The sequence below is a fragment of the Sturnira hondurensis genome, unplaced genomic scaffold, assembly GCF_014824575.4.
Source record: "Sturnira hondurensis isolate 20B ecotype Veracruz unplaced genomic scaffold, ASM1482457v3 Scaffold0011378, whole genome shotgun sequence".
Classification (NCBI taxonomy): Eukaryota; Metazoa; Chordata; class Mammalia; order Chiroptera; family Phyllostomidae; genus Sturnira; species Sturnira hondurensis.
In genome coordinates, this window is record NW_028084009.1 from 60,504 (window position 1) to 86,459 (window position 25,956).

Consider the following 25,956-nt stretch of genomic DNA (forward strand, 5'->3'; position numbering starts at 1 on the left):
TTTGCTCCGGGTCACAGAGACCCCACTTGTCAGCTCCAAACCTAAGCTGCCTCGGTCCATCACTACATCACCATAGGAGAACACCCTTTTCTCCTTGCAGGTCCCCAGGGTCCAGGTCAGGCAGAAATGACTGCTTCCTATAACAGTGTCTGCCCGAAGCAAGGCATCCCTTGCTCCCTGTGGGCCCCAAATATAGACTGAGGTGACAGCCCCACCCTTAAGAGGGATTCGTCTGGATCGGAAACTGGCCTCAGATAATTCCAAACAATCAGTCCGCCGCTGTGCCAAAATCCCGCCAGGGTTCACTCTCGCCAATTACAGAGTTGAGGCTTTGAAACCTGCCTTGGAAAGACACCAGTCTCTGGGAGAGACCCAGTCTGGCCTAGAGAGGATGAGCTCTGGCCAGGGCTAGTTCGGGAAGAAAAGAGATTAAAAGAGAATGGGCTCGCCTGGCTGGTGTAGCTCAGTGGATTGAGCGCGGGCCTGCGAACCATACGATTGCTGTTCGATTCCCAGTCAGGGCACATGCCTGGGTTGCAGGCCAGTTCCCAGCAGGGGATGCACAAGAGGCAACCATACAGTGATATTTCTCTCCCTCTCTCCTTCCCTTCCCAAGATAAATTTAACAAGTTAAAAAAAGAGAGAGAGAGAGAGCATGGGCTCTAGTCTGAAACGGCAGGACTGATGTGAGCCTGAGGAGAGCCCCGAGGGTGGCCACAACCGTGGGTGCCTTTAAGAGCAGGGTGTCGGTGTGTCCCCAAGTGCGGCAAAGGAGGGAAAGAAAAGGAGGCGGGGAAAAGGAGGGAAGATAGAGAGGAGGGGCTGGAAAGGGCAGGAGCGGGAGGGAGGGAGGCATGGGGCAGCTTAGCAACCCTGCAAAGTCAAATTCTGCCCAGGGAACGAGATTGCCCTGCCTGGGCAGACAGCCCCAGCACCTTCCTAAAGGTGGCCTGGATCCAGGCAGGGGAGAGCCAGCTCACAGACCGGGACTCAGAGAAAGGATGCAGGTATGCACACTGGTGTCTGCGCCAGTGTGTGTTCTGATTGGTCTGCTTGCAGCCAACGTGGATTCTGATTGGATGAGAACCAGTCCCACCAGTGTTGAGTATTCAGAACTCCATTCCAGCCCAGATCCCAGATCCCAGACTCAAATGGGACTTGTAGGGTGGGACAGAGGATGGCTCAGTGACTTCCCTTGGACCTACCCTGACCCCTGGGCACATGTAAGACCAGGAACTCTGGCATGACACCCAAGAGGGGGTAGGGAACACCTGAGGAGAAGTCACATGTTCTACCACCACAGTGAAATGGGAGGCCAGCATCCGAAGTAAAGGTGAAATACAACACGAAGACCATTGTTTTCCTGGCACACCTGAGGCACAGACCTGCAGTGTGGTCTCGGGCAGTCCTCACCACTCCTCTGCAAGGAAGAATGTACACTGCCCTCGTTTTCACGGGAGGACACTGAGGCTCAGAGGGGCGGCCTCACTGACTAGAGGTCACCATCTCAGTGACTCTCCAAGCAAGTTTTCGAGGTCTTGATTCCTTCCAAAGTAGGGCCGACCACACCACACCCATGCCACCAGGGTCAGTCCCAAAGGAATTACAGATCAAGATATTTGTATTATAAACTGACTTTTAATAATAATAAAAAATCTATAATGAATCTGATGAGCAGAATCTGTACATTTTAAAGTAAACCAGTGCACGAAGCCTTGCCCTCAGGACCCCTCCCTGCTCCCTGGTGGGGCTGAAGCAGGTCCTCGTGGGTACAGCTTGCGGTGTCCAGCAACAAGCCTGCCTCCTGCCATCCGGTGCTCAGGAAGGCGGCCCCTGGAGGCCAAGGGCGAGGAGACATCCCCTCTCTTCTGCCTCAGCTATGACGTTTCCCTGCTGGAGACCAAGAGCTGGAGGGGACAAACTGCGGAGGGGGGTCCCCGAGTGGGTCCCTGTGCCCAGAAGGTGGGCAGGTTGGCTTCCTGTCTCTCTAGCTGGCTGAAAATTCCTGAATGCCCTGCTGTGAGCTAACACCCAAAAAATAAATTACAGAAGCCGCCACCCAGGGTTTCCCAGGAGCCCTCCTACTTGCAGGACACACACCTGTGTGGATGGCATCTCACACGGTGGTCGACCCCTCCAGACCCCGCAGGGCTGCCTCTCGAACCCTTGCAGTCAGCCAGTCACTCAAAGAGCGTGAAGTAACTCATTCTAATACTGACCGGCTGCCAGGGAACCAGGGGAGGGTGGGAGGAGGAACCAAAATCCATACCTATCAGTAATACCTTCTGACCTTAATATTTAGAAAGAGGAAATACTGACATTTTTTGAATTTTCAATAATTTAGTCTTCTTTTTTTTAGTAGAACTGGGAAAAGTTGTCAATACTACCTTATGTTGGTCCCCTGTTAGACAATATACCTTTCTTTGAAATTTAAAAGGTCAAAGATAGAATCACACAACCTGGGGGAGAAAAAGTCTCAACACCACCAACAACATCATAAAACTCCAAAATAAACCATAGAGATTTCACGCCATATAAATAAAGTTGGAGCAAATCTCGCGCCCAGGGCTGATGGCTCAGGTCCCAGTGGCGGTGCTGTCAAAAGCTGGTGTGGCTTTCAAGCGTCCTCTTGGTGACAGGTTTTCCGCCCTGTCCCTCTGTCTTTCCTGGCCGAGGCCTGCTTTTCTGAGTCCACAGAGCAGGTTAGTGCAGGGCTAGGGGTGAATCTGGAGCTAAGGTGAGGCGGCGGAGACGCGTGGGGCACCTGGAATGTGGACTCAGAAGGAACCAGGGGTTTCGAAAGTGCATGTTGAGCCGTCCCGAGGGGGCAGCGTCTGCGGGCCTCCAGCTGCAGCGCCCGTGACTTCCCCTGTGTCCCCGGGACTCAGAGGCAGGCGCCCTGGCCCCGGGTGCCCCCTGAGCTCTGTGGGTCCCCAGCACCCCTCAGGTTTCTGGCAGAAGTATGGAGAACATGTGGGCCCCAGGCCGATCAGCCAGCTCGTCCTAGAGTTGGGGACACAGTCTGTCCTCGCGAGAGGTGATGAAAGGCCGGGCCGATCCCAGAGCAGACAGGAGCGAGGCCTCAGGTTGGCTCTGGAGCAGGCCGGACTGACCCGTGTCCTCCCGAGTCCTGGCTCCAGAGGATGTGGCCAAGCACCACGCGTCTCGGCGTTCAGAGGTCTCCATCCACCGGCGGCTGGCAGAGGCGGTAGAGCCTGGGGGACGGAGGGGAAGAGATGAGGGGCAGCCGGGAGGGCCAGGGCCTGTACCAACACTACTTCCATTTTTACTGATCAAGTAATCCACGCCAGGAGACGAAACTCAGTGGGCAGTTTTAAAATGCCCAGTGACAAATACGCTGCCCACACTTCCCCCGGCTACCGAATCCCCTCCCCACAGCCAGTCTGGTCTCCGCTCCCCGGAAGGCTTCACAGGCACTGCCCGTCTGCGTGTCTGCATGAAGCTGCGTGTGTGGGCATGTGTTTACATGTGTGGGGTATGTGCACTTTCCCACACTAATGGTGGCACACTAGTCACCGCGCCGTAGCCACCGAGTGTTTCCACTTAATATTAATCTGGGGGGCCTCTTCCTGCGCACACAAGAGAGCCGCCTTGCTCTTTTTAGTGTCTGCACTGGAAGGGCACTGAGTTTCATTGTCAAGCACGGAGGAGCTTCGAAGGAGTTTCAGCAGGAGAAGCAGACCTGCTGTGGGGACAGCAAGGGCAGGGGGACCAGAAAGGAGTGGCCACAGTGACAGAGACAAGACAGAGAAGTAAGGCAGGACAGTGGTTAGGAGCTCGGCCCCCAGACCTGGAGTGCTCGGGTTCAGAATCCCAGCTCTGCTGGTTACTTGCTGTGTGACCTCAGGCAAGACACTGAACCTCTCTGTGCCTCAGCGGCCCCAACGGCCAACTGGGGATGCTACTGGTACATTGCTCACGGGGTTACTGTCACAGTTAATACAGGTGAAGAGATAAAACAGAGCCTGGAATGGGGTGAGTCAACATATAAAAGTATCCCCAAGCCCTGGCTGGTGTAGCTCAGTGGATTGAGCGCGGGCCTGCGAACCACACGATCGCGGTTCGATTCCCAGTCAGGGCACATGCCTGGGTTGCAGGCCAGTTCCCGGCCCCTGGCAGGGGACACACGAGAGGCAACCATACATTGATATTTCTCTCTCTCTCTCTCTCCTTCCCTTCCACTCTAAGATAAATAAATAAAATCTTAAAAAAAAAAAAAAAACCCAGTCAGGGCACATGTCTGGGTTGCAAACCGGTTCCTTGCAGGCTAACTACCAGCAGGGGATGCACAAAAGGCAACCATACATTGATGTTTCTCTCCCTCTCTCCTTCCCCTCTAAAAATAAATAAATAAAATCTTTTAAAAAAAAGAAAAAAAAAAGTATCCCCAAAAAAGGGTAACAGAAAGCACAGAAAAACTAGTGACACACGACAAGGTCTGCGTGGGAGCTGCTTCGGTCACCAGTGCCATTTTCTGGCTGTGACAATGTCCTGTGGTCACGGGAGAGCTGCGGGAGGGCACGCTGGAACTCTGTACTACTTCTGTAACTTCCTGTGAGTCCAACTATTTCAAAACACAGTCATTTAAAAATTGTAGGCAGATGCTGATAACACGCTGGGGTGGTGGGGATGGAGCGGGCCAGGCCGAAATCAACGTGGAGAGATGACGGGTCGTGAGGACAGGAAGCAGCCGGTGGACTGGGGGCCCCCGGGTGGCAGGGCAGCCGAGAAAGGGAGGTGCGGCACGGTGGGAACTGAGCCAAATCCTTGCCCCTGGCTCACGGGGGGCCTTGATTCATCTTCCCAGAGAGGGAATTCTTCTGAGAAGAAAAGAACTAAGTGCATTTGTCTCTTCACAAAGTGGGATCCCCGCAAATGAGGGGTGGTGCCGCATATGACTACCGGGGTGTCTGCCTAGGGTGAGGCCAGGCGTTTAATGACAGCCTAGGTCCTGGTCTCCCCAGAGGGGAAGAGAAGTGGGGAGTACTCACCGGGGTGCACCCTGGGGCATCTGATCCTTGACCCGCAGGTTTTTGGCCAGAATCTCCACCCTGGGGCCCTGGAAAGAAAGACCTGTGAGGCTGGGACCTGCCTTGGCATGGAGTTCAGGGCACTTGAGCGAACGTGTGTGGGGGTGGGTGGGCTGGGGGAAGGGTAGGTAATGGGTCGCAGAGGGGGAAATCCCCGATCCCCTCCAGATGGGGAAAAGGGCCACAGGTGGGGCTGATCACCCAGTCCCTGATGGCCACCCCTGCCCTCACCCCAGCCGTGGCTGGGACACGCTGCAGCCCGGTGGGGCTGCCCCACCTGCTTCCGCATGATGTCCGTGGCCTGCATGACGCACTTGGGGAGCAGCCCGTGGCTTCGCGCCAAGATGGCTGCCTGCTCCAGGGAGACACTCAGGGTGCTCCTGCAGGGGAGGGGCAAGGGGGAGGGCAGGTGAGATGGGGCCTCTGAGACCCCCTCGTGCCCAGGGACAGGGCACCATGTTGACCCTCACAGCCTGGCAGGCCCTTATATCCTCCTGTCCCCTGGCGAGACCCTGCCTCGGGGCCAAGAACTGCCCCTGTCCCCACATAACTGCTGGGCTCACTCCCTACTCCCAGGTGTCTTCTCTCCGAGAACCCCCACCCCCACCCACCGATGGCCGCACAAAACCAGGGTTGGCTCACTGCCTACGCCCTCCCCTAACACGTCAGCGGCAGCAGCAGGCACCCCGCCTCTGGTCTCTGTGGCCCCCCAGGGCCCGGCTCTGAGCTCACCTCTGCATGCCGGTGCCGCACATGGCGATCTGGCAAGCCCCCAGGCGGTAGCAGAGCTCGGAGGAGATGGGGATGATGCCAGCACCCGAGCTCCCAGGGGCGCCAGGTTTGGGGTGGACGAAGGACTTCATGAGACGACAGAGCTCGTCCAGGGCGTTGATGGGACGTATCAGCTGTGAGGTGCACACACACACAGACCAGGTCGGAGGGGGGCCCCACCCGGCCTGCCTCCCTATCCACTCCCTCCTGTCCAACTCAGCTACTGCAGCTGTCCCCCCAGGCCCCTCACCGGGGGTTAGAGCCCAATTAACCTTTCCTGAGCCCTGCTCAAGGACCATCTGTGGCTCCCCACTGCCCCACAAGCTGGCGTTCAGTGTTCATGATGCATTTCAGGCCTAACCTTCCAGTCTCATTCTCTTCACCTGCCCAGGTGTACCCCCCAAAAAGCCTGAATGACGTGTCCTCTACTGTCCTCTCCGAACTGTCACACCAGCTCAAGCCGCACCTGCTCCTGCCCAGCTTTCCTCAGTTGCTTTGTGGAGGCATAAAATGCTGACCGGCCAAGTCTCTCTGTGTCATCTTCATCTTCTGCCAACCAGACTACAAACCCCCAGTGGGCCGTGCCCTCCGCTTCTCTCACAGCCCCAGGCTCACAGTCCCCAGGCCAGGACCCCCAGGGCACTGTCCAATCCGAGGCCTGCCTGAGCCTGGGGCCCGTGCCCTCGGACAGCCAGCTGCGGCACGAAGCAACGCAGGCCCTGGAGAGCCAGGTCTCCCCCGTCTCAAGGAAAACGAGAAGCGTCTAGTACACGGGAAATTTTTTGGTTTCAGTTGGCAATAGCTGAAACCAGCAAACAGGAAGACCCTCCAAGGCCACAGCTGGCCGAGCCTCAGAGAAACACTATGATAAACAAAGGGGTGAGGGAGGCACAGGGGAGAGGGTGCCGGTGAAAATAAGCCACCTGGGAATTCCAACACCGCAGTGGGGAAGCAGCTGGACCTCCCAGAATGGGGAGGGACCTGGAGGAGGGACCACGGAGGGCCCAGGCAGCTCTGCCAGGAATCCGGCTGGGATGCGACCCTGAACCCTGACAGCTGAGTCTTGACCTCAGAGCCCCAAACCCTGCCCAAGTTCCACAGCAGGGTGATGTAAGGGTGGACACACCTGGTCGATCTTCACTGCTGTGGTGCTGGCGTCCGTGGGCAGGTTAGATCGTTCCAGGTAAAACGCTCTGAGAAAGGAAGATGTGGGTTGGGGCCGGGGGGCGCCATGGCCACCGTGCATGCAGCCCCCACCCACTACAGCTGCAGCCCATCTTCCCCTCGCCCCCCGCAGCCCCCAAAAGAAACCACTGAGAACACCCTGCATGGCTCTCCATGCCCACAGTCACCTGTTCCTCCAACAGCCCCGGGGGGAGCAAGGAGGGGCCTCCCAGGCACCCCTCAAGTGCCACCTCTCCCTGACGGCCTGTCCTGATCAGTCCTGACAGCCCCAGTCTCTGCGCCCTTGTACCGAGCACCTGCCCTCCGAATGCTCTCACCACTTGGCTCTCAGCTCACTGGTTTATTGTTCCTCAGCCCCCAGAGCAGGGCTTGGCCCACTGTTTCTGTAAGGGGCCGAACAGTCAGCATTTTAGGCTGTGTGGACCAGTCCCTACCGAGGCCCTACTCAGCTGGGCCGCTGCAGCACAAGAGTGGCTGGAGACGATCCATACATGAGTGAATGTGACAGTGTGCTAATAAAACTTTATCGACAAAATGGGGGAGGGGAGACAGACAACAGCTGCTCTAGAATCTACGGTCCATAAAAAGAGGCTTCAGCCCTGGCCGGTGTGGCTCGGGTGCTTGGGCATCATCCTGCAAACCAGAAGTCCGTGGGTTCGTGTTCCAGTCAGGGCACAGGCCTAGGTTGCAGGTTCGGTCCCCAGTCGGGGTGCATATGAAAGGCAACCAAGAGATGCTTTTCTCTCACATCCATGTTTCCCTCTCTTCCTCCCTCCCCTCCCCTTCTTGAAATCTTCTCTCCCTCTCTCTCTAAAAGCAATGAAAAAAATGCCCTCAGGTGAGGGTAAAAAAATTTTTTTTCCTAAAAAAGAGGCTTTATTGGTCACTGCTGACTCCCAGGCAAGCCCCCACCACACAGCCTGGCCCACGGGCACTGAATGAAAGGAGGAATGAAGGAATGGGGATGCAATGTTTTAAATCCGCGACAAGCAGCGTGGAACAGACTGCTGGCATCGGTCAACCAAGGAGATGTCCGTTTTAATAACAAAGATGGACATTTGCCCTGAGCCTTCAGCCTCCCATTTCCAAGTGGTAACGCTGGACCCCAACACCAGGAAGCCCTTACCCAGGCCCTGAAACTCCGGCTCACAGAGGGAGAAGGTGAGGAGAAGGGGGAGGGCCGGGGGAGGGAGGTGGGAGGGGAACTGTTTCCCTGGGTGTGGGGCTTCCTCCCGACTGGTGTGGCCCCACTGCCTCCACTACTCTCAGGGGGTCTCTGCCCAGCAGAGCCAAGGCCCTGGGGGCCACGCCCCTTACAGGCTTCAGAATCCCACCTGGCTCCCACCCCCACGTAAAATGAAATAGGCAGCCTCCCTCAGCTGGAAGGACCTGTTTTGAAGAAGCCAAACAGACCCAGTCCCAAGCTCAGTCCAGCCACCATCTATCTGTGTGACCTTGGGCAAGCTGGGTACACGCTCTGGGCCTCAGTTTTCTCATCTGTAAAGCAGTTCAGAACAGCCAGCCGTGACTCTGGAGAGAGTCTGACGACCATGTAGGCAGAGGGCCCGGCACACAGCCAGTGTGCAGGAAAAGGCATTCTGCCCACCCCCACACTGGGGGCCTATGCACTGTCTTCACTGCTGATACCCAGGCCCCGCAGAAGATCCGATCCCTGGCCCAGCCTGCAGCCCAGGCGGGTACCTGAGCTTGCGGTAATACTGCTGAACCTTCTCCAGGGACTGGGCGTTGATCTCCTGCTGCAAATCCTCTGCCGCCTGGCTGCCTGGGGGAGGCGGCCCCTCCACGTTCTCCAGAGCTGGAAGGGAGAGGAGGGAGGGCAGGTGGTGGGGTCCCAGAGCGCTCGGAGCCTGGGCTGTCCCCCGTGGGCCTGCTCCCCACCCTGCACTCACCCTTCGTGAAGAGCACGGTGTGCAGCCTCAGGCTGGCCCCGCCCTCCAGGCGGGAGGGCAGCTTGGAGAAGTGGTAGCTGTCGAGGTAGAAGACGACCTTCAGCGCCTGCCGGCTGCCCTCGATGTGGTAGAAGACATTGGTGTCTGCGGGGGCACAGGGCGGGGCAGGGCAGGTCACCACCAGGCACAGGTTAGGGCAGCTGCAGACCACCCCTCATGCCTCCACTGGGGCACCCCGGGACCTCCCTGTTCTCCCCACCCCAGAAGGGTCGCCTTAGGCCCCCTTGTCACCCCACGTTCAGGGTGGCATCCTGGGTCGTCCCTGTCTGCCCACGCCAGGGCGGTGGCTTCAGACCTCCCTGCCCTCCCACTTTCCTGGGGTGGCCTCAGACAGCCCAGCCTTCGCACAGCCTGAAGAGCAGCCTCTGACCCCCTCTTTTTGCCTTTCAACAGGTCCCAGTTCCCACTGCTTAATTCTTAGACCTGAAGCTGCCTCTGCCTAGTTGGGGGGTTGTCTGTGTTTGTCTTTGAGGCCTCACCAGTGTTCCCTGTACCCCTCGCCTGGGAGCCTAGGGCCTCCACCTGCCAAATGCTGCCCTCAGACAGGACCTGTGTTTATTTACACACACAGGGAAGACCTTACGGCAGGCACAGCACCAACACCCCATCCGGCACCCAGAGCAGACATCACTAATCAATCAACAGTTCTCCCTAAGCCCAACTCGGCCTATCAATAGGCAGTCACTGAGCACTGACTGCAACTAGTACTGGACACAAACCTACTGTCCCTCGAGAGTCTCACACATTCTCAACAGGGTGACATCACGCCCGAGGAGGGAAAATTGGTTCTTGAAGGGATGTCAAAATAATTTGCTTTTTTAATATACAAAGCACGGATATACATGTGGTACATAAACAAATACACAATACACCCATGGTATTAACATTTCATGGAGGTGCAGCAATGAGGAAAAAACCTATCTACACAGACTCCTATGGAGGTGACAGTTTTTATAAGTTGGGAACCACCGATTGAGTGCCCTGGTTCTCACACGAGTCAACACAGATCCACGGGTTCTACTTCCGGAGTTTCGGATTTGGGTCTGAGGTGGAGCCTGGGGATTCGCCTTTCTAACAGGGACCGCACTCAGAGAACCAGGGCTCCAGAGCCCAGCCCAGCGGTCCTCGGTCTGGGCTGTCTATCAAAGTCACCCAGAAAGTTCTGCTAGAACCCCAGTGCCCAGGATCCACCCCACAGAGTGAGCCCGACATGCCAGGGCTGGGAGGAGACCAGGGCACTGGTATCTTTGCAGAGCTGATGACCGCAGTACAGCCAGGGTGGAGACCCACTGGGCTAGCCTGTGGGCTCCAGGGGGGCAGGGACCGTGGCCATGTTGCTCCAATACGGCCCAGAACGGTATTGAAAACTGGGCCTGACACATATTGTGTGCTCAGAATTGTGGATCTGAGGATGGGACGGAGAAGGAGTGGGTGAACGGGAGGATGAACCATGGCAGGGTCAAAGGGAGAAGGAGGAGGAGCAAGAAAGAGAGAAAGGAAAAACTTGTAATGATGCTATAAATTCTTAGAAAATCTTAACAAGTCTTCAACCCAACAGTGGATATCTTCAGGAATTTTAATACGAACTGGGTACTGGCTGTTCCCTTTTAAAAGCTTTTAGAGACAACTGGATTTATACAAGAAGAGGCCCTCTTTTTCCATGTATGTTGGGAGTGTGAGGCTTGAAAGCACTGGGTCCCGGGTCAACCTTGGGCGTCTGGCCAGTGGCAAGAGGGCCCCCACAGCCGTTCCTTCCACCCCAGAACCCCAGCTCTCACGGTGGGGGTGGGAGGAGTCACTCACTGGCCACGTAGTTCTCGTCCAGCTGCTTGAAGGAGAAGGTGACACTGTCCAGCTCGGAGAGGGTCACCCAGATGTCCTCCAGCATGGTCCGTTCCTCCTGCAGGAGGAAGACAGGGTGCAGGAGTCTCAGGTGCCGCGCCTGCCCCAGGGTCTCACTCCCAGATGCTGTGGTGACTCAGCCCTGGTCGGCACGGCAGGCTGAGGGCCTGTGGGCGCGGGTTCTGTGCTGGGCTCTCCGGGGCTGGGTGTCAGCTGGTGTTTGCCTGTGCTGCAGCTCCAGGGTTGGAACGCAGCCTGCTCTGACGTGCGGGGTGGCCTTCCTACCCAGCCCGCCCTGCAATCCCACTCCACCATCTCAACCCAAGAAGCCCAAAGCAGGCCTTATTCTCCTCCTCCCCCCGCCCCAGTTGGCCCCATCTCACTAAGCACACCAGCATCTGTCCAGCAGCCCAAGCCCCAAACCTTTGACTTGAAGGACTTCTTGACCTCCCTCTTCCTTCACGCTCTATGCAGCCCATCCCCAAGTCCTGATGGGTTGACCTCCAAAACGTACCCCAGGTCCACCCACCCCCTTCAACCCTCCTCACCACCCCTAATACAAGACCCCGTCCACTCTCCAGGAGGACCACCCCAGCCTCTCCACGGGGTTCCTTGTGCCACCCTTTCCCCCGAGTGAAGGGCAGCCATGGATAAAATGGGAGATGCAGGGGGCAGGGCCGCTTGGGGGCTACCAAGCCCAGAGTCACACCCTGGGGGTCCCCTGTGACTGCAGGTTATCTTTGGAAACCTTAACTCAATTTACATCATGCATCTGCTCCAAGCCTCGGAGCTCTCCCTCCGCTCCCGGAATAAAGTCCCGGGCCCTGCAGACGTGGCCCCGCTGACCTCATCCCCCACCTGCTCTGGCCTGAGCCTCTCTGGCCACACTGGTCTCTGTTCAGCACCTTTGCACCTTTGCTGGTCCCTCTGCCCAGCACTCTCTTCCTCAGACCATTTACTTATTAGCAGGCTGTCCTGGGACTCGGGTCCCAGTTCAAACAAACGTCACCTCTCTGTCACAGCCTCAAGAGAGGTCACCTCTGACCATTTCAATCCAAGGAAGCTCAACCACCTTCTGAACCTCCTGCATAACTCCCCTCTTTCCATCTCTCCTCCTTCTTCCTCCCTTCCTTCTTCTCAACCTGCTTCCCAACCCACTAAAGCGAGAGCCCCAGACACCCAGCACTCAGCTCAGAGGCCGGCATGTCGTGGTGACTGGTGATCAACGCGCTGGGCCTCGGGGTTCCCACCTGAGGATAGAGGCTGAGGGTTGGGTGTCCCTGGCTACCTTTCCAGGTACTTTCCAGGTACAGGGCGAGAGCAGAGCTCCAGCCAGACAGTGCCTGTGTGCAAAATTGGCCAGCAGGGGGCGCACCAAGGCCGTGCTCTCCCAAGAGCCAGCAGTGCTGGCTTTGAGTCCTGCCTGGGAAAATGTATAGGTGGCTCAGGGCTGTAAGGGCGGGAGCTCCAGCCTGGGCACACAAGGTGCAGGAGCAAACAGCCTGGAGCAATGATGCAGGCTTCATTTCTGGGGGATATCAGCTCTGGGCCCCACCACCCCTAAATGATGAGTTTTTGGTTCTGCCTCTTGGGGGCCAGCAGACGGACCTGCCCTGAGCCGTGAGAGTGGTGGGATAGTGGGATCAGGGGTAAAGGAGATGATGCAGAGGGAGCAGGACAGCCTAGGGGTTAGTGGGCCTGGAGTCAGGCTCCCAGAGTTCAAACCTGGCTGCCCAGGCCTCCAGGTGTCAATGGTAAAAAAAAAAAAAAAAAAAATCCTGCCTCGGGGATACTGCAAGGATGAACTGAGGTTCTGTTGGCACTAAGGAAGTTCATCCAACTGTTACAAAAGCCTCCTCACTGGCCTCCTGGTTTCTGCCCTTGCCCTCACAGTCTTCCCCACCCAGGAGCCAGGAGCAGGAGTGATTCTTTCAGTGTCAAAGTCAAATCCCACCGCACCTCTGCTCAAACCGCTCCAGGGGCTCACACCCACTAAGAGTAACACCCAAAGTTTTGCAGGAGCCGGCACAGTCCGACCCCGAACAATTCTCAAGACTCAAGTCCCCGTCCAGCAATTTCTGCTCCAGCCACAGCAGGGCCACCTGGTCCTTCCTCAAGCACCACTCAGGGCCTTTGCACCTGCCTTCTCCCACCTGAAAGGCTCCTCCCAACAGCCTCAGGGCTCGCTCCCTCCCCTCCTTCAGTTCCTTCACTTCCTAGGTCAGAAGTCACCTTCTTGCTGAGGCCCTTGCTGGCTACCTTGCTGAAACTTTCAATTGCTGTTGCCCCACCCCTTCCTGTCCCCTTCCCTGCTTGACTTTTCTCCGTAGCCTTCACCACCATATACAGGGGTTTCTCAAGTGCAACACTACTGACATTTAGGGCCAGGTCATTCTCAGGGGTAGGGGCGGGGGGAACTATGTTGTGCGTTGTGAGACGTTTGGCAGTATCCCTAGTCACTAACTCACTAGACACCAGTAGTCCTTCCCCTCTCCTCGTCCGTCGTGACAACTGACAATGCCTCCGGACACTGCCAAGTGTCCCCTGGGAGGTAAAACTGCCCTTGTTGAGGGCTACTCGTCTACACCACTTATTTCACTTCCTGGTGCACACCCCCTCCCCAGCTAGGATTTAAGATCCCAGGGAACAACAACTCTGCTTTGCCCACAGCTGGATCCCCAGTGCCTATAACAACAGCAGATAGTAGGTGCTCAATAAACAGCCACCGAATGCATGAGAAGAGCCCAAGTGAGTAGGCAGGAGCTCTCCTGCCCAGGGTCCCAGCGCACCTGTCCCTCGTCCCCGCACTCACCACAGCAGCTGGGGACAGCAGGGACTGGCAGTGCAGGAGGACGCCGTTGGCCGCCACCTGCTCCAACCACTTGCGGCTGGCATCCCGGCTGCTCTCCTCGTACTCGCCATTGTTGTTGTAGCGGTAGCTTAGGGCCGCCAGCAGCTGCTCGGAGAAGGTGCACACAGCGGCCACCAGGGCCTGGCAAAAGATGGCGTCCCTCCGCAGCTGCAGCTCGGTGTCTGGAGGGTGGGAAGGGGCTCGTTGGGCAGGGGCTCCTGCACCATCAGCAGCCCCAAGCCCCACAGCCCTGGCCCAGAACCAAATGCTGGGCCCAGCGGGCCACCTACCTGGGACCAACTTGCCAAAGATCAATCCTGGCCACAAAAGCACCCCACAAAATCAAGTCTCCAAAAGCAAGCCAATCTGAACAACTCCAGTCTCTCAACAACCCGTCTGCCCCATGACTCTCCCGCGGCCTTCCCAGAACCCTCATCACTTGGCTGTCTCTGCACCGGTCAGGGGGTTTCTCCACCACCACTGGCTGGAGGCCAGTGGTGCCAGGCAGTTCTGCTGAGCTCCAGATTTTAAGAGATGCAGTTTACTGTTTGCTCTATTTCTGAGGAGTATGCCTTCCTCCTGCCCCTTCCTTGCCCCTTCCTTGCCCCTCCTCTTGACATGGTTTGCAGAACTGGCCAATTTCGGGCAATCGCTCATCCACGGTCCCGATCTGCTGGGAGGGATTATTTTCGATGACTGGCTCTGGCCAACTGGTTCTCAGAGACCAATCTGACCCAGATCCTATTCTGGCTTCCCCTTGGCGGAGAAGTTCTGAAGAGAAGGGAGGGGTGAAGAACACCTCCCCACCTCCCCAGGCCCATCTGCCCTTTCCTCCTCCCCACTGTCTGCTGGGTAGCAAGTCCCAGGTGGGGCTGAGGACTCGACTGGCAAAGACCGCCTGTCATCACTGGTCCTCTGTCCTGTGTCCTCCTCAAGATCTGCCCAGGCCTGGGAGGTGGCAGGACACAGGGCTCCTGGCTCCCAGGGCCCTGAGACTGGTCCCCTGGACTCAGGCAGAGGAAACAAGCGAGGTCTTCGCAGTTCTTATAGGTGTGAGAGGCACAGTGTCACCCTCCCCCTCCTCCACCGAGCACAGGTCCTGATGACTGTGGGAATGGCACCCTCAGCTGGCATGAGAGGCCTCCCCTGGGCTGCGGTCACGAGTGCCCATGGCCAGGGTGGCCTCTCCTGGATGCAGCTGAGTGGGTGCCAGTCACAGGCAGCTGCTCCCTCAAAGCCCTCACCTGTGCACTTCAGCAAGGCCAGGAGCAGCTGGTTCTTCCCATCTGGAAGGAGAAGGAACAGAGAAACAACGGGTGGGCCGAGAGGAGTTAGCACAAGATTCCAGCAGAGCTGGGCCCTCCCTACAGCCCGAGCTGAACCCTGCGTGGTGACACCGGGTACACTGGGTACGTTCGTACAGTTGTGCTAAGGAGGCTCTGACTGAATGTTGGATGAAACCCCCAACTTCCAGGGGACGGAACCCCAACTCTAATCGCATCCCAGCTGTTCGCATACACCCACCAAAGAGAGACTAACACCAGCCCCTCCAACTCCTGGGCCAGAGCCCCCAGCCCACACCTCGTACACGTGTGTGGGCACGGGCTCACACATGCACACACAGGTGCATGTAAGCTCACACGAGCACACAGGCACGCACACACACTTTACGCAGCCATAGCCCTACACACGCGGAGATGAAGCTCAGACCTCTGGACACAGGCCTAACATCCTGGTCTCTTTTCTTCAAAACACGGCTCTCAGGCCCAGAAGGGCTAAAGAGAGAAGTCCGAAAGGCTACTCAGAGGCTGCTGCTCTGGAGAATGCTCTGCAGCTGTGCGCCTCCCGCTGGCCTGAGCGAATGCCTCCCTGGCCTAGGCTCCTGCTAAGCCAGGAGTCCCGGACTTCCATGCTGCCAAGGGCCAGGCAGGCAGCGTAGATGTCGCCTGCTTCCTGTGAGGCAGACCCCCGGAAGCCGGGAGTGGTGGGGACTCTGCCACCTAGGACGGCAGCTGCCACTCATCCCCACCTACGTGGGACTGCGGTGCCAGATCTCCTGACTGTTCAGGAGCAGCCGGAAATCTAGATTTTTACGTGGTTATTTCCAATAAAAAAACACTGACAGCCGATTCACATTTTCCTTTATGCTATAATATTAAAACCTATCTGTGGGCCCAAGTCTGATCAGGGGGCCCCTCGCTTGTGACCTTGATAATGAATAAAAGGAACTAAATTAAAGCCACAATCTCTGAAGCTGAGAAGAAATAAGCTCAGCCTTCTCAGCCTCCTGACTCTACAGGGGAGCCCCCAGCACAAAAAAAGCAGCTCCGGGGTGTCTAGTCTAGTCCCCGGGCAAGACACTCAGCTGAGAAAGGGGCACCTGTTCTTCTCGTCCTCCCTAGGCCTGGAGAGAATGGGACACGGAGACAGATCTGCCCTAACCCTACCACAGGCCACATTAAGACCCAATGGCCACAAATCCCCCCGAGTTACCCTGCCCTACCCAACTGACCTTCCACGTATTTCTGAATGTTGTCCACCAGGGTCTTGATGGAGTTGGGGAGGTTCCAGGGGTCCTCCTGGATGCTGATCTGGATCAAGCTCCGGCCACGGATAGTACAGTCTTCTTTCTGTTTGAACTCTGGGGCAGGAGAGCGGCATGAGGACAGGAAAGGGACAGAGGTGGCTTTGGAGAAAGGTGGCACAAAGGCCTACATCCCATCACCAGATCCCAAGGCTCAGAGTCTGAGACCAAGGCTGCTGGCAGGACTCTTGGGTACTATCTGGTCCACGGGGAGCAAATACATGGCATGGCGAGTGTGCCACTGATTCACAGTACCATACCCATGGCAGACATCACTCATCAACCTCAGCACTGCTTCCTCCTAGTCTGAGGCATGGCTCCTCACAGCTGGAACCAAGCCAGTGCAGACATCACAGATCGATCGCTGCACTCTCTTCTCCTAAGCATGGATGTAGTCACAGAAGGATTCTTAAGCACTACGTCCTCGCAGCCACATCAATCAAGTGGACACAGGAGTTAGAACCTAGTCTAACCTTTTCCCTACACAGAGGAGGGAGCCCAGGCACAGAAGGGGAAGGTGCCCTGCCCAAAGTCACACAGCTGGGTAGTGACAGAGCTGGGACTTGAACCTGGCCCCAGCAAGACCATTTGAAGGCCAAGCAGACACAGGCCCCTGTCTCTTGGGCCTCATCCCTGCCAGTGCCCAGGTCTCTGAGATATCTGTGGTTTGGGCTCCTCTGGACTTGCTCTCTCTGAGCTCTGAGGCCCGTCCCTGGAAGACGTGATCCTGAGACAGCAGGAGCAGCAGCCATGTTAGGGCACCCAACTCTCCACACTTCCCACCCCTATGTAGGAGCAACTTCCTGTTGCCTTCCCTAGCTCCTACACCCGGCTGGGAGCTCCTGGAGGTCAGGGGCACTGCCACATTCATCTCAGGGTCCCCAGCGCTTAGCACAAGGCCTGGCACAAACTGGCTCCTGGGAATTATTTCCCGGATGGCTACAGCTGCATGGATGGTGGGTGGATAAATGGGTGGGTGGGTGAGTGGGTAAACGAGAGGGAAGGCAGGTGGGAGGACACACAGGTCAGTTCTTTTGCTCTCACCCATCTCCAGGACAGTCTCCCTTTGGTGCTGCTAAGCCCTCAGCGCCTTCTCTAACCGCGGAGCCCTCTCAGGGAGAAAGAACAGAGGGCTCCGGGCAGGACCAGTGCCTGCCTGCAGTGCAGTGACACTTGTCACTGTTTCTGTTGACCAGGGTCACTGCTTCTTACGGCATGCTATACAGGTTTTCCATATATAGGGAGTTTAATAAGTTCCTTTAAAAATTAAACTTTTGCAAGGGTAAGGGTTTTTTTAAAGTTATGTCAATAATAATGCAGGCAGCAAATAATGTGGTTTTTAAAAATGTGAGCCTGAAGGTCAATTCAGTGAATCTCGGTCATGCGATGGAGGAGGGCTGAAGGCACTGAAGTTTGGCAAATTGAGCTCCATTCTGTCCCCATCTGCTACCTACAGATGTACAGACAGACAGACCGCGGCCCAGAGCAGCCACGGACCAGCCCAGGGCTCCATGCATTTTCACTGTGCAGAGCAGCTAGGAACAGTTTCAGGCTTTGCGGGGCATACAGCCTCTGTCTCATAACCTGTTTCTTTGTTCTGTTCTGTGTTTACTGCTCTTTGTAAGTGAGAGCATCACTCTCAGGTCACAGTCTACACAGAACCAAGCTATGGGCTGCACTGGGCCCGTGGGCTGAATTTGCCGACCCCCAGAAGAGCCCACCAGCCACAGGGCAGGAGAGGGGCAGAGGCGAGAGTGTGAGCCGTGTCCTGCCCCCAGCCCAGCACATGGTCCCCTTGTCGCTGTCTCCTGGCCAGATGCTGGAGGTCATTCCAAGCCCTGTGAGGGACACCCCTGTGCTCACCTTGCAAACTGTGGTCCATGGGGAAATGCTTGGTCTCTTCGAAAGCCCTGCTCATCACTGACCCCTTGAGGAGTGCGTGGATAGAGTCCACCTGGCCAGCAGAAATGTGGGGTCAGTGGGGCCCCATGGCCCTCCAGGCTGCAGAGACCCATGATCCACAGCCCCTGCCCCAGCTCCTGGCTTCTGGGTTCTCACCAGGGGTGACGCCCAAGGTCAGGCCAGGGGTGGGCACAAAGGGCCTACCTGGTTAAAGAGATGTTCCAGGCAGCCGTGAAGCTTGTCCTGCTTGTCTGATGGAATCCGCATGTCACAGGGCAGCTCATCCCCTGGAAGAAGGAAGAAGCCACAGCCATCAGCAAACAACTCTGTCCCATCTCATACCCTCCCACGTCCTTCCCAAGAAGACAACGTAAGTACAGAGCTCCAAAACCCACGGTGGGTATGGAGTTTGACAGACTCAGGTCCTGGCTCTGTGAGAGGCCAAATCCCTTGGCCTCTCTGAGCCTCAGTTTCTTCACCTTCAAAATGGGCAACAGGAGGTAACGCATTACAACTGTAGGCCATTGCTCTTATTCCCAACACTGCAACTGAGACCACGAGCCAGGGACACAGAGCTGGACCCCAGGCCTCTGGACCCATCCCCCTGCGCTGTTTCAGTCCAATACACTGCCACACGCCATGTCCTCCCCAAAACCTCCACAGTTTGCATACAGCTGAATATCTTATCTGATGAAATATTTATCTAGAGTTCAGCAACAGCTTCGATTTTACTTGAGCTTCTTTTTCTTCTGTTAAATTGGAAAAAAAATTAAAATTAAATTTTTATGCCCAGCCTACCACTGCAAGGTCACACCAGGCAGCTGTGACGCAGGGAGGCTGGGCAGCAGGCGAGGGGGATGGAAGGGCTGGAGGGAGGCTTGTCACCACCCGCCCTCTCCTGCTTTCCCAATTACAAACCACGCGGCTGTAGGACCTACTTGCCAAATTGAATTATTAGAGGCTGAAATCAATGAAACCAAAACCAAAACAAATTTTGGCCTCTCAGAAAAAGTTGTTAAGTACAGTGTAACCTAATTTACGGGGTATCGTTTATGTCTGTTCATCCACACAGCCATCTGCCCACACGTCCATCTGTGCAGAACTACGTGGTTACACAAGGTCTCCGAGTGTCACTGATGGTCACTTCTGGGGGATCTAATTTTCACGCACTTCTTTTGAGCTCGTGTGTCATCTGAATTTCTGGTTTGCGTACACGCCGCTTTTGTGGAAACGATTGGGTCACCCTGTTTCGGTGACATCATAGCAACTCCTCACAATCTCTAGCTGCATAGTGTGTGTTTTGTCTGTTCTGTGTCGACACACCACGTGCGTGGGGAACACCGGCTCCATGAGGGTCAGAATCTTGTGTGCTCCATACAATGTGCCGCGCGAGCGAATGAAAGGCAAGACATGACCACACTGCGCAACATGACACAAAATGAGACACCACAGAGTGAGGTACAATAACCTAGAAATCAAACAAAACCTCACGTGGTGGCGGGCAGGCCCTGCCCTTGAGCCAGGCCACTGCACTCACCTGAGCCCATCTCGTCGCTGCCCAGGTAGGAGCTGTTGCTTCGCACGCTGGTGTAGGACAGGACGGAGTCCCGGTTGCTGTTGCACTCGCTGCGAGGGGGTGGAGAGGAAGACGGCGGTCACCCTCCAGCCCACGCCTCTGCTCCCGGCACCCAGAACCCGCCTTCTGGAGTGCAGACAGAACTCCCGGCTCCTCGGGGGGACGACTGGCCCGGGGCAGCGCTGCTGCAGGCCAACCACCAGTGCCAGACCCGGTAAAGGTTGTCCTGGCTGGTGTTCCGACGGCAGAGAAACATTCCTAGGCCCCGGCCCAGAAATGCAGAGCCAGCAGGAGGGCAGTAGACGGCTTTCATTTGGGTGTAAACTTCTGTCACGCCCCTCGTCGCACAGCCTGGTTCCTGGGCACATGTGCACCTGCCACACTCGACCACACGGCTGAATGTTCTGTCTCCCCAGCCTGGCTGGGAACCTCAGGAGGACAGGGACTGTGTCCTCTTCACTTGTATCCCAGCAACTCAGAAGGGATGGGGACCAAAAGCCCCAACCCTGATATTCTTCCCTTCCCCTTTTGACAATAAAAGAAAGAACTGGAGGGCCCCAAAACGTAAGAATGGGAATCTAGGGAGACAGAGAAATCTTGGGCTGTGGTTGAGGTGCCAGGAACACACGGTGCCCAGTTGGCCGAACACTCGGTTATGGAGAAACCATGCCAGAAGCACAGGCTGGTCAGACCCCTCAAGGGGGTGCCGGAAGGCCTGGGGCACAGGCCTTTCTCACCAAATGCGGTCAGTCCGTATTTTGCAGGCACTCAGCTAAAGCGCTCCCACCCCCACGTTCCACTCTAGCAGCGATCGAATGTCCCACCTTCTTTCCCAGGAGCCCGTGGGGCTTGCTGATTTGTGGGAAGGACTTCCACTTACCCACTATATGGTTTATTACAGGAAATTGAGTTTTTCGTCCATTAAGCCACTAATTAGGACTTCACTGGTCTCGTTATAATTAGCTTAACCAGCAGAAAAACAATGCCGAACCTTTCAGAGTTCGGAGGAAAAAGAAATCATCTTCCTCCTTGGACCAAGCGAAAATAAACTGCCCGCTGCGGAAACCATGGGAGCTCTGAGCCACGCCAAGATCCGGGCTTTCCCTTCAGCTGCGTCCCGCCAGCAAGTGCAGCATGGACGTGAGGTGGGACAGGCGGGTGGTGTGCACAGGGGGACAGACCCCGAAACATCAGCCTCAGGACGGGGCAGCTGGCAGCGCTGGGGGCTCAGGTAACCCCCAGAACCCCTCTGTTTAGCAACGCTACCCCATCCGCTGCTTCCTGGGAAATGTCCCTCTAATTCTGACTTCCCCACAAGTCAGTGGCCTCGACTGTCCCGCCGGCCATCCATGCCAAAGCCCACGGGACGCCCATGGCGGCCCCACCTGTAGGAGTCACGGTAGCTCATGGTGTCATGACCCGAGTCCTCCTGATCCTCCTCAGACACCTTGAAACACACTTTCTTCATGCCCCCATGGTCAGTCCTGTCCATCTCACTCTCCTCGCTGACCGGCGGGGAGGACGAGGCCTCCTCGGCCAAGGGCGGATCGCAGGACCCTCCTGAGGTAGGCTCCGTGATGGTGGACAGCAGCCTGTGGGAGCGAAGATTTTGACTTTAAAATCACATGCCTGTGGCTTCCACCACCTCCATGAAGGCTACTGGGTAAGGCCCTGACCTTAGGCTTCACCTTTGACCCTAACAGGGGGAGCCATCAAATGCTCTGTCCCTTCCCTGAAAATCCCACTAGCAACTTGGCAGGTATACATACACTGTCTCTCCTGTAGGGGGCATGAGATACAGAGGTTCCTAATTTTACCACCAACTAACACAAAGTTCAAGGCCCCAGGGATAAGCAGGCCCCAAGGATGCCACTGAGTATCTGACACACCCGACAGCCCCTCCACCAATAACCCAGCACCCACATCGACAGTGTTGAGGCCGAGGAACCCTGCTTTAAACCTAACCAGCCTGCTACTACCTGCCTAACAAAATTAATGATTCCTCAATGTCACCTGGTACCCGGCCTATGTTCCAATGTCCCTGATGGTCTCGCACGTGTCTGTTCCCAGGTGGTGCACGAGAAACAGGACCCTAACCTGATCCAGACATGGTGTTTGCTTGGTATGCCTCCCAAGTCTCTTCTAGATCCTCCTCTTCCTCCTCCTCGTACCTGCTCCCCACCCCAACCCCCACCCATCATGCGTTAAAGGAACCAGGTCCTTTGTCCTCTAGAATCACCCTCCCTCTGCATTTGGCCATCTGTGTCCCCCAGGTGGCACGTCCCCAGCCCCCACCCCCACCACCCGCCGTGGAGCAGTGAGAGACCCAGAGCTCCGAGCAGAGGGCGGTGCAGTTTCTGTTGACGAGAACGCTTGGTATAAGTGCTGCTGTGTGCATGCCGGCTGCATTACACTGAAGGGACATCGTGTCCTGCCATCTCGCCCTCTGTTAAAATGATGAAGTCCCTTAAACCATTCACCCAATAGCCTGTACTGACGGTTGTTGCCCGCGTCCGTCACTTCATTAGAGAAGCAGTTCTCAGTCAGGAGTGATCTGCCGCTGCACCCCTGAGGGGGTATTCAGCAAAGGCTGAAGATATTTTTGTTTGTCACAGCTGGGGAACAGGGAGGCTACAGGCACCTAGGGATACTGATAAACAGCCTGCGACGCACAGGACAGCTCCCCACTACAAAGAATCCTGACTCCAACACCCTCCCCTCGCCCCAAGGTCCCCCTGGGGCCAGGGCTCACCTGTTGATCTGGGTGACATACTGCTTCATCTCCTTCAGGGCCACATCCAGTTTGGTGAAGAGCTGCAGGTAGGCGTCCTGGATCTCACGGTCCTCCTGCTTGAGGAGAAAGCTCAGGCCCCGGTCCTCTGGGCCCAGAGCCCCATTGGCTGGCCCAGTGCTGCTGTCCTGGAGACCTTGATGTTGAGGGTCCCCATTCACAGCAGGCAGACACTTCCAGGACGGGGCCGCCATGGTGGTGATGCAGTGCTGGGTGTAGGACATAGGGTTCAGGTGGCCTACACGGAGAGAGGGAGAGCTTGAGCGGAAACAGTGCCCGGACACCCACAATCCCCTTGGACAGAGATATATAAATCCACATTGAAGATTTCAATGAATAAGAACATTTCCCCTTTTAAATATTATTTTAATCCACTAGATTACTTCAAGAAGAAAGTTTCAGTTTGGTGCTAATATGCCTGTAACTACTGTAGATTTTTTTCCCTGTCTGGAAGGCAGGCATGATGGCTGGTACTCCAGCAGCCATTCTATTCCATGAGGCATCCTTCAGGATGAAAGCCACATAGAGAGATGAGGGTGTAGAAAGAGGAGCCTAGGTTCCCTGATGACTACGAAGCCACTATTCCAGCCCTGGGTCACTGGCCTCCAGACATGTTTCTGTTAAGTATCTGTAGCGTGGGATCCAAACACAATTTCTAACAGACACATGCAGTTACCTTGCTCTGGGTCAAGGCCAATGAGGGAGGGTTTGCGACCAAAGCGAATGCTGAAGGACCTGCCAATGGAGGGGGTGGTCTTGGGGTAGGACACTTCCATGACGTTGATATGGCAATTGGTGGGGCAAAAGTCCAGGCCACACAGCGGATGGGGTTCCAGAGTCGCCTGTTTGAAGGGCGGGCTGACCCTGCTCTTCAGCTGGGCTGCAAACTGACGAAGGTGCAGGGGGGTGAGGTCATGATTCAGGACTCTGGGAACTCTGGCCCCTCCCCAGTACCCACTTCATCCTGGCCTAGGCCTGACATTCCAAACAGGGCAAGATGAACAGCTCCAATGGAAAAGCAGATTCCTCTATACTGCATTTCAGTGGATCCGGATGTCAGGGAAAGTCTGAAAAAATCTGAGGCCCACATCCACGTCCCCACTTTAGCTGCACATGTGCCCTGCCCTCGAGGGACCACCCCTCCCCACCCTGCAGCCCTGCAGTTCAGGTAAGCTGCCTCCCCACCCCTGCACTGACCGATACAGGGTTAGGCAGGGGACCCAAGCAGAGCCAATAAAAGTTCTCACCCAGTCCCTTTACTACACGGGCTGCTAAGTTTAGAGGTACTACTGGGGACCCTTTGGTCACCACATGAAAACAGCCCGCCTGAGAGCGAAGCCAACACAGGAAAATAAAGTTAAGAGGAGAGAGGTCACGTTCTTAGGACAGGGCTACCTATCGGAGCACCTGACACAGCCATGCCTACAGTTCCCCTTCAGTACTTCAAACCAATAAACCCACCCCCTTGCCTAAGCTCAGTTGGGGGTGGGGTTCAACATGTACAACCCGAGTCCTCCAGGCTGAGGCCCCACGGGTGCAGGTACCTGCTGATAGCAGGCAATCCTCTGGCCGATGCTCTCCAGCTTGGTGTCACAGATGTTACGAAACTCAAAATGGGACATGGTCTTGATGTTGTTGCTCAGGGCCATGAGCCGCCCACAGTTCTGCACGAACACACTGTCGTCAGCAGCAAAGGCCTCAAGGATCTGCAGAAACATTAGCCACTCCTGAGCACACACTATGCCAAGCGGCGGGGAGGGGGGTCTTAAGCCGTTTATCTGCAGTGACTCCTATATGCCCCTAATAACCCCTGAGAGGTTAGGTCTGTTACTGGCCCATTTTGCAGATGCATAAACTGAGGCTAAAGAGGTAAGTCACTCTCCTAAGTCCCATGTGGTGGGGCAGAGACTAAANTGTACAACCCGAGTCCTCCAGGCTGAGGCCCCACGGGTGCAGGTACCTGCTGATAGCAGGCAATCCTCTGTCCAATGCTCTCCAGCTTGGTGTCACAGATGTTACGAAACTCAAAATGGGACATGGTCTTGATGTTGTTGCTCAGGGCCATGAGCCGCCCACAGTTCTGCACGAAGACACTGTCGTCAGCAGCAAAGGCCTCAAGGATCTGCAGAAACATTAGCCACTCCTGAGCACACACTATGCCAAGCGGCGGGGAGGGGGGTCTTAAGCCGTTTATCTGCAGTGACTCCTATATGCCCCTAATAACCCCTGAGAGGTTAGGTCTGTTACTGGCCCATTTTGCAGATGCATAAACTGAGGCTAAAGAGGTAAGTCACTCTCCTAAGTCCCATGTGGTGGGGCAGAGACTAAAATTCAGGGCTCTGGGTTAACTCTGAAAAAATGGGAATCAGGCTGCTCCACCCCCATCCAGGGCAGGGCAACGCCCAGCAAGACCTTGGCAGTGAGGCCGAAGCAGCCGCGGGGCTCCACAATCTTCTCCAGCACGTGACACTTGACACCGGCTGTGCTGGAGTATTCATACACCACGCCATGCTCCAGGTGCACATTGTCCACGGTTAGGCTGACCACAGGGCTGTCCTCATGCAGGCTCAGCTGGGGACCCAGGGACAGCAAGGGGAAGGCTGAAAGCCAAAAGGATAGGCAACCCTGAGCAGGGGGCTTCACCCCACAGCCAGCCAGCCCGCTCGCCCGTCCGCTGGCCCAGCACCACGGACAGCTCCTGCTACCCAGATGAAACTGAAGTCTGTGTGACAGCCCCGTTCAGTTCTGCTAGCCAACTATTGTTCACCCCTCGTCCTGGACCGTCTCTCTAGAAATCAGCGCTTGTGCCCTATTCTGTCTATGTGGCTCAGAAGTGGGGACCTGCGCCCTTCACCCACATCATTCCCCCAGAGGCACAGGCCTGGCCTATCAGCATACTCGATTTCCCTTATTCACAGTGACTGGTTCAGAAGTGAGCATGTGACCCAAGCTGAGCCAATAAGAGTCAACTCTGGGATTTCTGTTGGATCTACAAAGAAGGACACATTCTCTTTTCAACTGGATTCCAAGCTGCCAGAACCACCAAATGGAGAAAACAGCATGTGAAAGGAAACCCAACACAGAGGGAGCAGAGCTGAAATCTGAAGAGGAAGAGACCCTTCAGGAGACTCTATTAGAGCACTGGATCAAGCTAGACCTGAAGCTTGTCTGACCCTACTCAGATTTTTTAGTTTTCTGAGTCAGTGCTTTTAGGTAGCCCAGATTCAGACCCAATTCACATGGACCCAGAGAGGCTAAGTGACTCTTCAGAAACCATACAGTTAGGAAGTGACATATCGAGGGCACAAAGAAGGCAATGCGTGATATATGTTAATAATACATGCAGTGAAGAAGAGCAGAATAAGGAGACACTGGGACAGAAGGGCACTCAGGGATGGCCTCTCTGAGGAGGTGACATTTGAGAAGGGAGGTG

The 25,956-nt window shown here is 56.0% G+C and overlaps 1 protein-coding gene across 2 annotated transcripts in view; it reads right to left on the minus strand.

Annotated features, from left to right (window-relative positions):
- Positions 1-1,618: 1,618 nt before the first annotated feature.
- The window catches only part of PREX1 (phosphatidylinositol-3,4,5-trisphosphate dependent Rac exchange factor 1), a 169,133-nt gene continuing 144,795 nt past the window's right edge, over positions 1,619-25,956 (minus strand). The window contains exons 22-41 of one of the 2 annotated variants that reach the window (XM_037059849.1): positions 24,936-25,123; positions 24,484-24,645; positions 23,200-23,410; positions 22,485-22,761; positions 21,118-21,324; positions 19,694-19,782; positions 18,361-18,443; positions 18,118-18,208; positions 16,183-16,311; positions 14,915-14,956; positions 13,632-13,852; positions 13,052-13,054; positions 10,781-10,877; positions 8,918-9,061; positions 8,709-8,823; positions 6,949-7,015; positions 5,784-5,956; positions 5,329-5,431; positions 5,013-5,080; positions 1,619-3,215 (exon numbers count right to left, since the gene is read on the minus strand). In XM_037059849.1, the coding sequence (XP_036915744.1) occupies positions 3,173-3,215; positions 5,013-5,080; positions 5,329-5,431; positions 5,784-5,956; positions 6,949-7,015; positions 8,709-8,823; positions 8,918-9,061; positions 10,781-10,877; positions 13,052-13,054; positions 13,632-13,852; positions 14,915-14,956; positions 16,183-16,311; positions 18,118-18,208; positions 18,361-18,443; positions 19,694-19,782; positions 21,118-21,324; positions 22,485-22,761; positions 23,200-23,410; positions 24,484-24,645; positions 24,936-25,123 (2,513 nt within the window). In that variant the 3' untranslated portion in view covers positions 1,619-3,172. The remainder of the gene's footprint in view (positions 3,216-5,012; positions 5,081-5,328; positions 5,432-5,783; positions 5,957-6,948; positions 7,016-8,708; positions 8,824-8,917; positions 9,062-10,780; positions 10,878-13,051; positions 13,055-13,631; positions 13,853-14,914; positions 14,957-16,182; positions 16,312-18,117; positions 18,209-18,360; positions 18,444-19,693; positions 19,783-21,117; positions 21,325-22,484; positions 22,762-23,199; positions 23,411-24,483; positions 24,646-24,935; positions 25,124-25,956) is intronic. The other variant, XM_037059851.1, reaches the window with a different exon arrangement.